Below are 15,571 nucleotides of genomic sequence, written 5' to 3' on the forward strand. Positions count from 1 at the left end.
TAGGCCGGGCTGCGCCAATCAGGGCCTTGGCCCGCCCCCTGACGCCGAGCTGGGCCGGAGAGGCCCCGCCCGCTGACGTCCAGATTTGCATGAGTTCTTGTGCAGCCGCGGCCCTGGCTCAGTTGTCTGAGCGAGCGCGAGCCGGGAGCCGGGGCGGGCGCGGGCAGCGGCGGGTGGCCGGACTGTGCGGGGCGAGCGGCAGCGGCGGGGCGCGGGCAGCGGGGCGGCCTCGGCCGGGGCGGCGGCGGGGCGCCGGTGGGAGCTAGCAGTGTTTGCAGCCGCGCCGGCCGCCCGTGCCCCGGTGCGCTCCAGCTCGGCCATGGAGCTGCCAGCTGTTGGCGAGCACGTCTTCGCGGTGGAGAGCATCGAGAAGAAGCGGATCCGCAAGGTAGGGCGGCGCGGGGATGGTGGCGGGGCGGCGCGGGAGCGGCGACCGGGCAGCCCGCGAGGAGGCGGGGAGGGGGTGGGGAGGCTGCGGGCCGGGGCCGGGGATCCCGCGGAAGCTGATGGAGTGCTGTCTCTTCCCCCCGCAGGGCAGAGTGGAGTATCTGGTGAAATGGAGAGGCTGGTCCCCCAAGTAAGTAGCGGCGGAGGGGCGGGGGCTCCGGGTGCCGCGGCGCTGGGCTCTGGGGCTCCGGGGCTCCGGACCCGCTGGGCCGGTGGGGTGTGGGGGGGGAGCGGACGGGAGGCGGGGGTGGAGGTGGGGTGGAGGGAGGAGGGGGTGGGGAAGTCGGTGGCAGGCACTGGGGAAGCCGAGCCGCCGAGCCCGAGCCCGGCGCCCTGTGTTGTGCTCCGCTCTCCGGGAAATGCCATCACTAATTTATGCACTAAAAGGAGCCGGAGGAGCTGGAGAGACGCGGGGCCGAGCCGGGGAGGCCGGCGGAGGGAGGGAGGGCGCAGGCACTGACTGATGTGCAGCAGAAAATGGCTCCTTTTCCCTTTCCCTCCACCGAACGGCTCCATATTGCAAAACCAAAAAAAAAAAAAAATTAAAAAGCGACGAAAATGCAATTGTGTGCCTCCTCCCTCCTAGCGGTGCAGGGAGAGGAAGGAAAAAGGCAGAAAATGTTGGGCACTGTCATTGCAGCGCTTTTGGTGGGGAATTTCTTTTTTTAATTTGAAATGCGAAGGCACCGGATGGAGACAGACGCGCAGGCACGCACACACACACTCACACACAGAGGCATATTTTTGTGTTGCTGAGTATTTGGGGGTGCCTGCCCGTGACAGCGGGCTCCAGGGCCGCGAGGGGGTGTCGGGGGGCCGCTCTGCTGACGGTTATCGGATTAGGGGTCAAGTGGAGAGCGCCTGAAGTCCCAGCGGAGACTTGGGGCTGGGGAGACAGGAGGGGACTGCGACTTTGCATTTTGGCTGCTTTGTACGCGGGGTTGCTGGTGAGCAAAGTGGCTTTGGATCATGTCGCAGGAACGTGCTTAAAATTCTTGACAACTGCAAAATAAACTGCTAGTTTCATTTTCCTTCCCCTTCCCCTTCCTGCCCGTGTGTGTTTATTTTGACTTGGGAGGGGGTCAGGGGCCGTGTCAGGCCCGCAGACGTCTGCCCCCCAGCCCCCACGCCCACGGCTGAGTAGCGTTCGGTTCAGGAAGACACTGCAGGGCCTAACGTAATTCCCCGCCTGGAGGCCGCAGCGCTGGCTCGGTTGTTTTACGCCGTGTCCCCCTCCCTCTTCCCTTGCAAGATATAACACGTGGGAGCCTGAAGAGAACATCCTGGACCCCCGGCTGCTGATCGCCTTCCAGAACAGGTGAGCGTCTCAGGTAGCTGTCCTCAGCGGGGACCCAGTATGGGAATGGGAGACTGGGCTGCCCAGCAATGAGGGGGAAAGGGCCGGGAGGGGCCAGCGGGAGCCCCCTCCCTCCGACGGGCCGGAACGGCGGGGCTGCGGCCTCGGCTTCTCTAACCAACGTCCTTGGCGGTTGCTGCAGCCTAGGGGTGGGGGCGGGGCAGGGCCGGAGAACGCGAGGCTAGTGTTTTGGGGAAACTGCGGGGATGGCTAGTGCGGGTGGCCCTACGGCTGCCCGGAGAACCCGGAGCGGCGCCTGGCGCCCCCCAGGGCCCCTCCCGTCGGAACCTTGGAGCCCCACCCCCAGAGCCTAGGTGTTGCTTTCCTGCAGCCACTGGCGGCTTGGCCCCAGCACGTCGCGGGGCAGCTCCGAAGGAGCTGGCACTGTGAAACCGCCGGACGTCACGGAACTGAACTTAACCTGTTGGGGGCTGGAGAAAAGTTGACAAGACTTTAAGCCCCCAGGGAGCTTGGGATAGGGGACTCAGATTCTGGCTGGCGGTGGGTGCTCGTCACACCCCCCACTGGCCTACTAGGTGGGTGAGCTTGGCCCAAAGGGCCGTGGGGTGGGCGTTGACCGGCCGGTGGAGGGGTGGTATCTGAGAGGGGCTCGTCCTCGTGTGCACAGATGCTTGTCACGCTGCAGCTGATGCAGCTGGATTCACCGCCGGTAGCAGCGGTTCTCTGTTTCGGGAGGACAGAAGGGGGAAGGGCTGCAGAGGCAGGGAGAGTGGCAGGGGCCCACGGAGCTCGGCCACCCTGCTATCCTTCCTCCCCCTTTAATTTTGCATTATTTCCTGTGGTACGTTTGGCGCTAAAACTAAACTCTACACCCTTGGAACGAGCAGCCAGCGGGGAACTTGCTCTCCCGCGACGCAGGGGGGCGCCGAGAAGGGACCCTGCCCCGGCTCCACCTGGGAGTCCGCCACCCTGTAACCATGTCAGCGGCTGATGCCATGTTGCGTAATGAGTCCCCGGAGAATTAAAACGCAGGCTGTTGCAATGCCGTGCAACTTCGGAGTCGGCCCGGCTGGGGCCCGGGCTGGTGGAACTCCCCTGGGCTAGCACACCGGCCGGCCGAGGGTACCTAGGGTCTCAAGAGAGCAGGTTTCTGGCCCAGAAATGGACCGCAACTTCAGCCAAGGCTAGAGAGGGGGACCCTTGCTGCCATGGAGGGCTGAGCGGTGCTGGGACAACCCGCCCCCCAGCTTCGGGTCGCCCTAGGCCACACCGCAGGTGGAATCTTGGCAGCTGTATTGAACCTCGCCACTGCCCGTGGGCTTAATTAATTTGGAAGTCCAGGGGGCCGGCCCGTAAAGGGGCGGGGCTTGTGCCTCTAGTCCCGCCCAGCTTCTGCACTGGCCGACTCAGCCGGTTTACCAGGTGGCTGCCAACCTGCCCAGGCCTCTGTGGCTGCCCCCGCCCCCAGCCCCTAATTGGCTCATTTGCTGCTCTGTAAACAAGGGCGCAGCCCCTCCCCCTGTTTAGTGCCTGGCCTTTAGGAAAATGCGTCCTCCCTTCCTCTGGCGGCTCTCGTTATCTGAATCTTAATGAGGTCATTAGCATCTCGTGTTTCTGGTGGCACGGCCGCGGTCCTCACACTTATCCTTCGGGCTGGTGCGCAACCCCTGGACCCCGCGCCCACTCCACTTTGTGTAGGACCACTGGCTCAAGGCTGTGGGTGGCAGTGCCTGTGACCCAGCCAGGAGCTGCCATCTCCCCTGTCAGAGGCCAGGTTGGGGGAGTGGCACCAGTTTAGATGCCGACCCCAGAAGTGGGGAGGCGATTCTCAGAGGAGGCCTTGGGCAGATGAGGGTCGGTTGGAGTGAAAAACGGGCCTCGGGGACTGGATCGGGGCACCCAGCTGGCTGCAGGGGCTACCTTCTGCCTTGAGCCCTGGATCCTTCTGGGTCTTGCCAGCCCTGCTGCTCTCTGGAGGGGGGACATCGCCACAGGTTAGAGCGAACACAGCAGGAACGGAGGCAACCTCGAGGCTAATAGCGCTGCCCTTTGTCCCGTGTCCCCAGGGAACGGCAGGAGCAGCTGATGGGCTACCGGAAGAGAGGGCCGAAGCCCAAACCGCTAGTGGTGCAGGTGAGAACACTCGCTGACCCATGAGCGGTCCTATCCCTTAAAGTGGCCACCTGTGCCATCCCGGGGGGGGAGGGGTGTATCTCCAGAACACTCCAGCTCCTCTCTTTTCTACCTGAGCTTTCTCTGACCACGCAGCGGCCCACTGGGTTGGGGGTGGGACGGCCCTGCTGCTGGAGGCGGGCTTTATGCCTCCTCTCACCTTCCCGTCCGCTACTGCCTCTTCTCCCCAGGTACCTACCTTTGCCCGGCGCTCCAATGTGCTGAGTGGACTCCAGGACTCCTCTGCGGACAACCGCACCAAGCTGGAGCTGGGCGCTCAGAGCAAGGGCCAGGGGCACCAGTACGAGCTCAACAGCAAGAAGCATCACCAGTACCAGCCGCACAGCAAGGAGCGGGCGGGCAAGCCCCCGCCCCCGGGCAAGAGCGGCAAGTACTACTACCAGCTCAACAGCAAGAAGCACCACCCCTACCAGCCCGACCCCAAGATGTACGATCTGCAGTACCAGGGCGGCCACAAGGAGGCGCCCAGCCCCACCTGCCCTGACCTGGGCGCCAAGACGCACCCGCCCGACAAGTGGGCCCATGGCGCTGGGGCCAAGGGCTACCTGGGAGCGGTGAAACCCCTGGCTGGTGCTGCTGGGGCTGCGGGCAAGGGCTCTGAGAAAGGACCCCCCAACGGGATGACGCCAGCCCCCAAGGAGGCGGTGACGGGCAATGGGATTGGGGGCAAAATGAAGATCGTCAAAAACAAGAACAAAAACGGGCGCATCGTGATCGTGATGAGCAAGTACATGGAGAACGGCATGCAGGCGGTGAAGATCAAGTCCGGCGAGGCGGCGGAGGGCGAGGCACGCTCCCCCAGCCATAAGAAGCGGGCCTCCGAGGAGCGCCACCCCACCGCGGACAGGACTTTCAAAAAGGCGACGGGGGCAGAGGAGAAGAAGGTGGAAGCTCCCTTCAAGAGGAGGGAGGAGGAGGCGCCGGCGGCCAGTGACCCGCAGCCCCAGGACGCCGGCTCCCGCAAGCTCTCCCCGACCAAGGAGGCCTTTGGCGAGCAGCCGCTGCCGCTGACCACCAAGCCGGACCTGCTGACCTGGGACACGGCCCGCAGCCCGCACCCGCCCTCCCACCATCACCACCACCACCACCACCATCACCACCACCACCACGCCGTGGGCCTCAATCTCTCCCACGCACGCAAGCGATGCCTCTCGGAGACCCACGGGGAGCGGGAGCCGTGCAAGAAGCGACTGACGGCGCGTAGCATCAGCACCCCCACCTGCCTGGGGGGCAGCCCAGCTGCTGAACGCCCCAGTGACCAGCCCCCTGCCGCCCTCCAGCAGCCCGAGGTCATCCTGCTGGACTCAGACCTGGACGAGCCCATAGACTTGCGCTGTGTCAAGACGCGCGGCGAGGCCGGGGAGCCGCCCAGCGCCCTCCAAGTGAAGCCCGAGGCGCCTGCGACTGCCGCAGTGGCAGCTGCGCCGGTGACAGCGGCCGAGAAGCCTCCAGCGGAGGCTCAGGACGAGCCGGAGGAGCCGCTGAGCGAGTTCAAGCCCTTCTTTGGAAATATAATTATCACCGACGTCACTGCGAACTGCCTCACCGTCACTTTCAAGGAGTACGTGACGGTGTAGCTGGAGGGCATCGGAAAGGGGCAGCTCCACCCTCGCGGGAGCTTGGCGCCCGGGGCCTGGGGACGCATTCCTCTTGGCCCGCTGCCTGACGATCCAGGCCGGCCCCCAGCACCAGGACGCCCGAAGCCACAGGAACCGCGACCCTCTGTTATCCAGCTGTGGGATCCTGGCTGGGGCTCCGGCCACGCAGAGAACTGGCGCCTTCCACGAGGTGCCTGCGGGTCTCACCCTTCCACCTGCCCCCTCCCCTCCGGCCAGGACCTCCAGGACTGACAGGGCAGCCGCGCCGAGGTCTCAGAGTTATAGTATTATATTTTAACCGTGCTAACTTGTCAAGTGCAGACTTTCCTCCCGTTTGTACGTGGTGTTATTATTGAAACGTATTGTTTGAGCTCAAAAGCCCGACCACCCCCTTCGGGCTGACATATATATATATATTTATTTGTAGGTATTTATATATTGAAATATAAAAACCTAGATTTATGGAGTTCCCTCTAGATCATGTTATATTCTATATCAGACAAACTATTTTCTGTTGCCCCTCCTTCCCGGTTCTGCGGTATTTTGGTTGATCCCATTTCTCCCCCTTTCAAGAACTGCAATACCGGTAACCTTGGTATATATTTTTTGATACCGTACACATGGATGTGTTGTTTCTATGTGCAGAAAAAGGAAAAAAAGTTTGTTAAAAGGCGAAACGAGCTCTCTAGAAACTGCTGCTACTAGAAATGTCTAAACTCTAAGCTTCCGATTATTCCCTGCTTGAATGTACATATTAAACGGAGATGTTGAAGGTGCGCTTTCGCTGTTGGAGGTTAGGGCAGAGGGAGCCTCAGAGGCCGCGCGGGCGGGCACGCCCGGACCCCTCCCCACCTGGGAGGAAACCGGCGGCGTCCTGCACCAAACCTGCGCAACGCAAAGTGGCCTGGTTTCGGGGGCAGAGGCACCCGCACGCTGAGGAGTGACCCTGCTCCCCGGAAGTCGGAAGTCGAGAAGCACTCCAAAGGAGAGGGGAATTCCTGAGGGGGGTGCCGGCGTGCTCCCGCCCCCAGGGCCCGGGCACTCCGGCGATCCCAGGATCTGCCTAGTGGGGGGAGGGCACGGGTGGGTGAGCAAGCTCGAAGAGGCTTGCTTGGGCAGGGCCAGCCCCCACCGGGAGCAACCCCAGCCAGGCACCTGCTGATCTTTGTCCCCCACCCCTTGGGACGCAACACACCCAGGCGCTGGCCCTGGTGGGGCAGGGGTGTTCCTCTTTCGTAATCTGTGCCCAGTGGGGCATGTTCAGCGGGAGGAGACCCCGCCACCCTCTCCAGCCTCCCTTCCTGGCATCCCTGGTCCCGCCCCTCTGAGGAAGCCTCTGAGGCTCTTTCTCTGCCAGGCCCTCTCCCCGGAAACCACCGGGCCAGAGGCTCTGACTGGAGGCACAGCGGAGAGCAGAGGCAGGGGGTGGGGGTGGGGGCTTCCTGCGAAGTGGATGGGGCGAAGGAGGAGACCTGCAGAGCCAGGCCTGCCTGCCCCCACTTCCTTAGTGGGGAAATGTGGGACCCTCACTCACCCATGCTGCGTTGGGTGGCATGGCTGGGGCACTTGGTGACCTGGGGGCAGGAAGGGGTTAAAGGACCCCGGGGTGCAAGGGTAGTGGGCCAAATCCCAAGCGAGGTACAGCTCCCCCAGCCTGGAAGCGGTCACCCGGGGAATGCAGGGGCGGAGGCTGATTTCTGCAGACACAGCGATCTTCCTCCTGGCCGGGGTGGCCAAGCAGGGCCCGGGGCTGAGGACAGGTCCTTGTGGGTGCGTGGCTGTTCCCGGCCTCCAAGGCCCCTTGCCTGCCTGCCTGCCTGGGACTCAGGGGCCCAAGCCCTGCAGAGCGCCAGGGCGGAAGAGGTCACCGTGGTTCAGAATGGGTGGGGGGGGGAGGTGGCGCGGTGCTGGGAAGGCCGGGGGAAAGCAGTGGAGGGCCAGGAGGGCGGGGAGGCCTGAATGCGGACAGTGTGGCCAGTGTTGGCTGCAGGCCACCAGCGACTGGAGATGGGGGAGGGGAGCCCAGCGGGGGAGGGGAGGGAGGGAAGGGAAGTTCTTTAAAAAAAAAAAAACCGTTGAGAGTTTCTAGCCCTGGCTTTTGTAAATTGTCCCTCCCACCACCCCCTTCACCCCAGCCCCCTTACAGAGAGTGAAGCACCGCCCCTCCCCCTCCATGTAATGAATGCCCTTTGCCACCCTGGGAGCGGAGGGAGGGCTGATCCTGCCTGCTTCTGGCAAACTGCCGGCTCCGCACTAGAATTGGGCCCGTCCTTCACCGGCTGGCGTACAAAGGCGCATGCCAGGCGGGGATTTCGTCCCCCTGTTTTTCTGGAAAAGGAGAACTAAAAATTCGGGAGTGGGAAGGGGAGCCCCTCGTTCAGGTCCGCACAGTTGGTGACTTGGGAGTGAGCCGGAGCCCCTGGGGTGCCCCTCCGGCCCAGTGGGTGGCCCCTGCCAGGCTGTGCCTGGGGGAGAGTGGAGGGGCGGGGAGGTAGAGGAGGGTACTGCCCCCAGCAGGATAGGTGGCAGCAGTGGAGGAAAGATGTGGCCTGATGTGGCCTGCAGGTGGCTTGAGGCCCTGAAGACTGGACCTGGTGGGGGACCTTTGGGGTGGGGCTTCAAGGCAGACAGTTCCCAGGAAGAGCCTAGGGCCTGGGTCAGAAGGCCAACCACGGGCAAAGGCAAAGGCAAACGGGCAGGTCACGGCAGGGACTCCCAACCTGGTGCCAGACCCAGGAAGGTCCAGGGACACCATTTGCTAGACCTGCCGGACAGCACCTGGGCACCTCGTTCCATGCGGACCGAAGGGACAGGGGATCCTGGGGGCTGAGACTCTGAGGATCTGAGGGCAGAGCAGGGTGCCCAGGGCCGGTGGCCACTGCCCGTTCCATGCTGACCCCAGAACCAAGCTATTTGCTCCACCGTCCTGCAGAGAGGGACCCACGGTGACACCGCCCCACCCCTGCCCCCAGCGGGGCCTCGGGGTCTCAACACAGATGTGTCCAAGGCTGAGGAATACTCGGAGGAGGTCAGGGCCCCGACACAGACCAGCGAAGAGTGTCCCCTAGGCAGGCGCTGCTGCCGCCTAGCAGAGGGCCTAGCGGTCTGCACGCACCCAGCTCTTCACCTGCAGAGGCTCAGAGACCAGCTCTGTGAGTCCAGGACCAAGAACGAGAGCAGGAAGCAGGACCTCAACCTGGCACCCTGGGGACCCAAAGGTGTTTCCTCCTGGTGACCGCCCCCACAGCTGAGCCTTGAGCACAGCTGGGCCCCTCCCCACCTGTCAGAGGCTGATGAGCGGGTCCCGCCAGCACCCGCCCGGCCCCAGACTCTGGCTCTGGGGTCCCTGTGGAGCCTGCACCGCCACCCCAATCCCCCTTCAGAAGAGCCAAGTTCAGCCCTTCACTGGTTGGTTGCTCCGTCCTCGGATCCCACCAGGCTGCGCGGCGGCTGGGGCCACCAGACAGAGCACGGGGAAATATGGGCAGCCCAGCGACCTCTGAACCTCAGACGGACAGTGCCTCATTATCTCGTGTGTGTCTCAGGAAAGATGGGAGCTATGCTAATACTAAGAAAAATGAAATGCCCTGCTTGTGTGACGCCGGGTTTAACGAGACACCCTGGACCTTGCCTGTGGAGCCCATTTGGGTCCCGCCCCCCAGGGCGGCCTCAGCCCAGACAGAGAGGGGAGATGCGGAGAGCGGGGCCTCGTGGGTCCTGCACAGGAGGCTGCCATCGTGACATCGGGGTTGTTGGCATGCCGCTGAATGGCGATGGGCGTGGCACTAAAGGGTGGCACTGAACAGTGATGACAGTGATTGCGGGCGGGGGTGGGGCACGCCGGTGACCTGACCTGGAGGAAGGAGGGAGGGACGAGCAGCCCCCGTCCCTCTTGTGCCTCTCCGTCCCTGCCCTCCCAGATGGAGACTTCTGGAACATGCGCTGAGGGCAGGACAGCTGTGCTTGCAGTACCCAAACCCCCACCAAACACCTGCCCCTTCCCACAGCTCGGTTCCCCCTCAGCGGCAGGGACACCCAGTGACAGCGAGGACAGACCCAGGAGAGAGCCTTGAGCACTTCTGGAAATCCCTAAGTAAACAATTTTTTTTTTTTTTTTTTTTTTTTACCAAGGAACATTAAACATCCCAAATCTGATCCAAATGCCTCTTAACGACACCTGGCTCAGAGTCTGGGGGTGACGGACGGGGACCCCAGAGGGGGAGTGCGTTCTCCACTGACCGGCCGCCCTCCAGCCCACCGTTCCACGCTGGGCCACACAGTGGGTGCCGCCTGCCATGGATCACCCGTTGACCTGGGGCCTCACCCTCTCCCGTCCGGCTCTACCCTGGGCCGCTGAGGACGATACTGTGATAGGGGAGCGAGAGCTGGAGCCCAGCTTCTCCCGTGGTCCCGCGCTCCTCACTGCTCACCTGAGCGGGGGGCACTCAGAAGAAGAAAGAGACCCAAGGGCAGTCCTCGGACACAAGAGTCCACTTCCTGTGGCCACGGCTCCCACCCCGCCAGCTCCTCTCTCCCCGGCATGGAGCGGGAGGGCGCTTCAGGGGCCGTGTCCTGTGGTGCTCACATGCCTTCCGGCAGCAGGGCCTCTTACACATGGCGGCAGGCAGGCTTAGCTGCTGGGGCCACCTGTCTAAGCTCACACATTCGGAATTGGGTGTCTTTCTCCAGGGGCCATGGGCACAGCTTCCAGCATTCCGTGGCCCCTCCAGAGGCTAGCTCAGGCCCCGTGCCCTCTCCGAGGTTGTTCTAGATTGTTCCAGCCTGTACCAGGGCTGGTGGTGCCTGAGGTCCTACAGTGTTTACTGTCCCCTACCCCCCAACTCACGGTCACTCAGCACACGTGTAGGCGTGGGCCCCGGCTCTCCAGCTACACAGAGCCGGGTGGGCCAGGCAGACAAGGGATGGGTCCTACAGCTTGTGCGTGGTTCCCAGGTAACTGCCTTGGAATGAGACACCGTGTGAGTGTGTGTGAGAGAGAAAGACAGAGAGAGGAAGAAACGGGGCCTCTGACAGTGACCCTGATTTGTCTACAGCAAACCATTAACAGTGTCCACAGACCAAGGAAGGGCCCTGCATGACGCCCAGTGGCTCAGCCCCCAGGGCGCCGAGGCCGGGGACCCCTTCTGCCCACCAGGCCTAGAGCAGACACGCACAGTCGCAGCCGCTCCGGAGCCCTGCCGGGCCGGCCGCCGGCCCCTCACCTGCTCGGTGTGTGAGAGCTTCGGGAGACGGCAGGTAATCCCGTGGTAATTGAATTCAGGGAACCGGACCCTAAGGGTAATCCTGGCGCCGGTTCCAGGCAGACGCGCAGTTTAATTTCCGTACTTAGCTCGTGGTGCGTGTCCTGCTGCTCCTCTGGGCTCAGCCACCGTCTCACTCTTCCCCGTTCAGTTGTGACACGAGGGCAGGACGGGAGGGGTGTGGGCGCGTGACTCCGCGTGCACGGGGAGCGGCGCGTGGAGGACACAGCACACGCCGCCGTCTTTCGTTTTCGCGTATGGTCTTTACGTGCGCTGTGCGCCTAAGACGAGGCGCCCAGCGAGAGCCCCCTGAACGTTGTCTGTGGTTATCATTTCACTTAACCAATTACCTGCAAGTCCTCCAATCTAGGTGGGGGCCGAGAGCTGCCGTTACCAAAGGCCGGCGGAGGAGCACGGGTCTCAGCGTGCGTGTGCGTGAGCGTGTGCGTGTGCATTCGGGGCCGGCGGGGGTCGCCGCAGCGCAGCCCGCCCTGTCAGGCCCTTTCAAACACGCCCTGGAGTTTCATATCGCTAACGACTGCCTCCGACTCCTTTCAACCTGCTCCAGGTGTAAAGTTAACCTCTCTGGGCCTCCTCCCTTTCCTGTTTCATCTGAGAAATTCTTCACTAATTCCATGGTATCTGGTTTCTCATAGTTTCTCTCTGCTTCAGACAGCCCCTTGGGGTGGGCTCTGGAAAGGTGTGCCTGACATTGTGGCCCCCCCCCCCCCCCCCCCCCCCCCGCCCTGCGCCGAACGTCTTGTCCTGCCCTTACGGCCCCCGCCCTCCAAAGCCTCTCACAAAGTCAGAGACTGGTCTTGGGTGGTCACTTCTGCAGAAGTGAGAAGCATGGGACAGTCATGCTAAGCTCCCCTGTAACAGAACGCTGGGATTATGCAAATGGAACAGCATAACGGTGCCTCATCCGGGCTCTGGATGCTGTTCGGGGTCGAGGTCAGGGAGAAGTACAGGTGGGCGGAAGAAGCCTGGGCTGTTCCACATGCAAGCTGGGGACCATGTCTTTCCCTCTGACTCCAAGGAGGTAGGGCGGGGGGTGGGGAGAGAAGAGCCTGGCCAGCAGAATCCCTCCCTCTGAGGAAGAGCGGAAGCGAGCATCCTTATGGCCATTTCCTGCTTTGTTTTTCTTGTTCTGACCCCCCCTCCGAGCTGGGGTGGGGGGAGCGCTGGGCAGGCCCTGGAGGCTGAGGAGGACAGCCAGGCTCCGCTCAAGCCCCTGTGCATCTTCCCACCGGCTCCTCTCCTGGCACTGAAAATTATTTATGTTTGCAAATTGCTTTTGACTCACATGAGTTATTCCTCCTGCCTGCCAACAGGTCTGCGGCTGCGGGCGCGTCATGGAGCCAGCGAGCCCAGAGATGCAGGGGCGACGCGGACGGGGTGCTGAGGTGGAATGGTGCGCCCTGGGATGGGGCCCGCTCTCCACTGCTGTGCCTTGACTTCCCCTCTCCGGGGACCAGTTTCTCATCTGCAGAACAGGAGGGCTGGGTGGCCTGTGAGCCCTCTGGGGCCCCGTGGCTCTGACGTCCCCCCCCCCCCGGGCCTGTGACCTCTGGCGAGGCCCAGCTGAGAGTGGCGCCAGCTGCCAGACCCCGCTGCCAGAGGGGGAGTGCGTTCCCCAGTCCCGCAGGACCGAGGGGCGGCAGGAATGCTTCCTCTCTCAGGCTGGTGCCACGGTGGCCCTCAAGGGCGTCTTCTCTAGACAGGATGAAAACAAAGGAATGCAGAGGACCCAGCAGCCTGGGAAGTCCCTGGGGCTGGTCCAGGAGAGAAACACACAGCTTCGCCCCGAACGGCCACCTGACCACCAGCAGGTCCTACGCAGACGTGGTGGACAGAGAGGGTCGCCTGCGTCCCGGGAAGAGCAGAAAGCCCCATGACCACAGGTCATGCGCTCCCGGAGGCTGGAGCAGAGAGAGGACACGGAGTTTCTGCTTCCAGTCCTTCACTCTGCCCACAGAGAAACTGAGCCCCTAAAAGACCCAAGCCAACAGCAAGATCAATTATGGATCCCTCTCTGCCCACCAGCTGTGCCCACCCAGTTCACCCTCCGTAAAACTGCATCTGTTAATGGGAACGGTGACAACATGACCCGAGTGCACCGCCGCTGCCACCGGGAGCGGGTGGCCCCGTGCTGCCGGTGAGTGCCTTGCTCTGGCTTCTGTTCTCTGGACTGTGGTTTGGGGCCCAACCCAGAGAGAAGACGGGAGGGTCTGGGCTTCTTCCAATCCAGTGACCACCAAGTGGGGACAAAGGCTGTTGTGGGCTCAGCTCTCCGAGGTGGCGAGGAACCTGCTGACCTCACAGCCCGAGTTGGCTGCGCCTTGGCAGAAAGACGGTATTTGTTCAGCCCTGGCCAAACCACGGCGAGCCTCAGCCCTGGGTCTAGAGGGGAGCCTGGGGTCTGTGCACACTCTCGTGGGGGAGGACCTGTGGGTGGGCAGGAGGCAGCTGGGCAGTGGGGAGAGGGGCTTCCCTGCAGAAGGCCCACCCTTCCTCCAGGGAGCAGGAGCTTTCTCCGGGTCAGCTGAGGTGCCTCGAGCCTCCCGGAGCAAACCCTCATTCCTTCCTTCCACGGCTTCCTCCTAGGGCTGAGAGGGCGGACGGGTGCTCAGCTGTGCGTGAACCTGGTGGCTGTGCTGAGCAGTGCTGCACGCAGTTCAGAGTTTTGGAGAGAGAATGAAGAAGGGGAGAGGCCGCAGCAGGGAGGAAAGGAAGCCAGAGAGGACCAGGCATAAAGAGAGCAAGACGCAGAGACAAGGAGAGCCAACGGAGATGATCCTGGCAGAAACCGAGAGAGGGGTGCAGAACAGCAGGTGAGGAGACGGCAGAGAAGCAGACGCAGGCACCACACAAGCCTGGGAGAAGCCGGGTGGCTCACACACCAGGTTATAAAGGACCAGAGTTCACGGCACCCGTATTGGGACAAAGCTACGTGTGCCCGCTGACCTGACACGAGGCACTGAGAAGGCCATCTCCCCAGTGGCACGCAGAAAGATCGGGCGTGGGCTCTTCACAACGCCCAGGTTAAGGGACCCGGAGGAAGGCGGAGGCTTGAAAAGGCAGGTCACCAAATGCAACTCATGATCCGGGTTTGGTTCCTGGAGCAGGAAAACCGAACTAGCGACAAAGAACATTACTGGCAGCCGCGGGGACGTGAAGGGCGGCACAGGGAAGACAGTGGATAAGGCTGCGGTAGCTGTGCGTGGCGCCAGGTGAGCGCTGGAAGTACCAGGGCACCACGTGGTCACCCGGGTGACTGTCTAACCGCCATCCCATGCATCTGAAGCAGATGCAAAATCATATCAAAAGAAAAGGGCAATTGAAACATAAACATTTAAAATAGAGCGTGACTGAGGAAACGGATAGTCTTGCATGGGGCTGTGGGTTGGACAAGCGCATTGGGCCGATGGCGACACGTCCCAGCCCAGAAACCGCGCGGCGGTCACGCAGGAGAACGTCCTTGCTCCTAGGAAAACTGCCGCCGCGCCGCTCTGAGGCACGTGGGATCGCGGGCGCAAGGTCTCCAACTCGCTCTCGAATGCTTTGGAAAAAATGCGTACATACAGGGAGAGAAGATAAAGCACATGTCAGGCCCTGGCGACACTGGCTAAGGACTTGACGAAGGTTCCTTGACTATTCGGTATGCTGGCGAGCAGTGCCGGCTTGCAATGTAAAAGGAGGTCCTGGGAGCCTCCCTGTTGGGGTTGGGGTTTGGGACAGGCGCTGCAGCTGTGTGGCAGGGCCAGCAGGAACCAGCGGAGCCTCTGCAGCGGGCGAGTGAACTTGAAAGCCTGCTTTCCAACCCTTCACTCCATGACCTCGACACCAGTGACTCGGGGCCCAAGAAGGTGAGGCCACAGCCACCAGCGGGGGCTCACCCCGCCCCCCGCTCAGCCTGGACCCTCACACCTCACAACGGAACCCACCCGTCCTCTGTGGCCACATGAGTGAGGAGGCAGCACATGGCAGGAAGCAGCGGGATTAAGTGGCCAGGTGCACACCTGCCCTGTGGGCCAGCTGTCTTGTCCTCACAGTCCTGGGCCCTGGGGCTGGAGGCTCTGTGCCCCCGAGTTCCCCAAAGCTGCTCCTTCTTACCATTGAGGTCCCCTAAATGCCACTTTTGAGAGACGGCTTCCCCAACCAGGGACTCGGCCTCGTTAGCCTGCCTTTTTCACGGCAGGGCCCTCATGTGGGAGTGCTGCTCACCCGTCTGCCCCCCCCACGCAGAGTGCAGACGCCATGAGGGCAAGTCTCGGCTGGCTCATCGCTCCGGGGACCTGGCGGGTCACTGGAGCTACTTGTTGGAGGGAGGGAGGGAGGGAGCCCCAGTTTCCTCACGGGTGAAAGGGAGGTGCCAGCTCCTGACGCAGGGACACTAGTCAGGTTGCTCAGAGAGAGGTGCAGAGTGTCCCAGGGGAGCGCTTGCCTGGGAGAGGCAGGAAGAAGCGGCGACTGTGCAGATGATGGGTCCAGGGCGGATCACAGCTGGCGCGTTCCTGCCTGGAAATTCTGTAATTAATCTGGCCGCCTGGTCATTTTGTGCGGGGAAGAGTAGATGGGGGACAGTGAATTATTGTGTCAGATTATTTGTCTTGGGTTTGTCTGTTGGGTTTATTCCGTACTATGAGCAGGCGTGATGCCAGCTGCACCCCCCGCCCCGCCTCTGCCCCTGAGACCGGACATCCCAGGAGCTCTGGGAACCCAAGTGGCTGACCGGTCCGGAGGCACCACGG

The 15,571-nt window shown here is 62.6% G+C and overlaps 1 protein-coding gene across 1 annotated transcript; it reads left to right on the forward strand.

The window, feature by feature from the left end:
* Positions 1 to 49: 49 nt before the first annotated feature.
* CBX4 (chromobox 4) lies at positions 50 to 6,332 on the forward strand. Its single transcript, XM_053917770.2, has 5 exons — positions 50 to 388; positions 534 to 577; positions 1,700 to 1,765; positions 3,832 to 3,898; positions 4,129 to 6,332. The coding sequence occupies exons 1-5, from the start codon at positions 320 to 322 to the stop codon at positions 5,533 to 5,535; spliced, it is 1,653 nt and encodes a 550-aa protein (XP_053773745.1). The 5' UTR covers positions 50 to 319; the 3' UTR covers positions 5,536 to 6,332.
* Positions 6,333 to 15,571: the final 9,239 nt, after the last annotated feature.

The sequence above is a fragment of the Desmodus rotundus genome, unplaced genomic scaffold, assembly GCF_022682495.2.
Source record: "Desmodus rotundus isolate HL8 unplaced genomic scaffold, HLdesRot8A.1 manual_scaffold_233, whole genome shotgun sequence".
Taxonomy (NCBI): domain Eukaryota; kingdom Metazoa; phylum Chordata; class Mammalia; order Chiroptera; family Phyllostomidae; genus Desmodus; species Desmodus rotundus.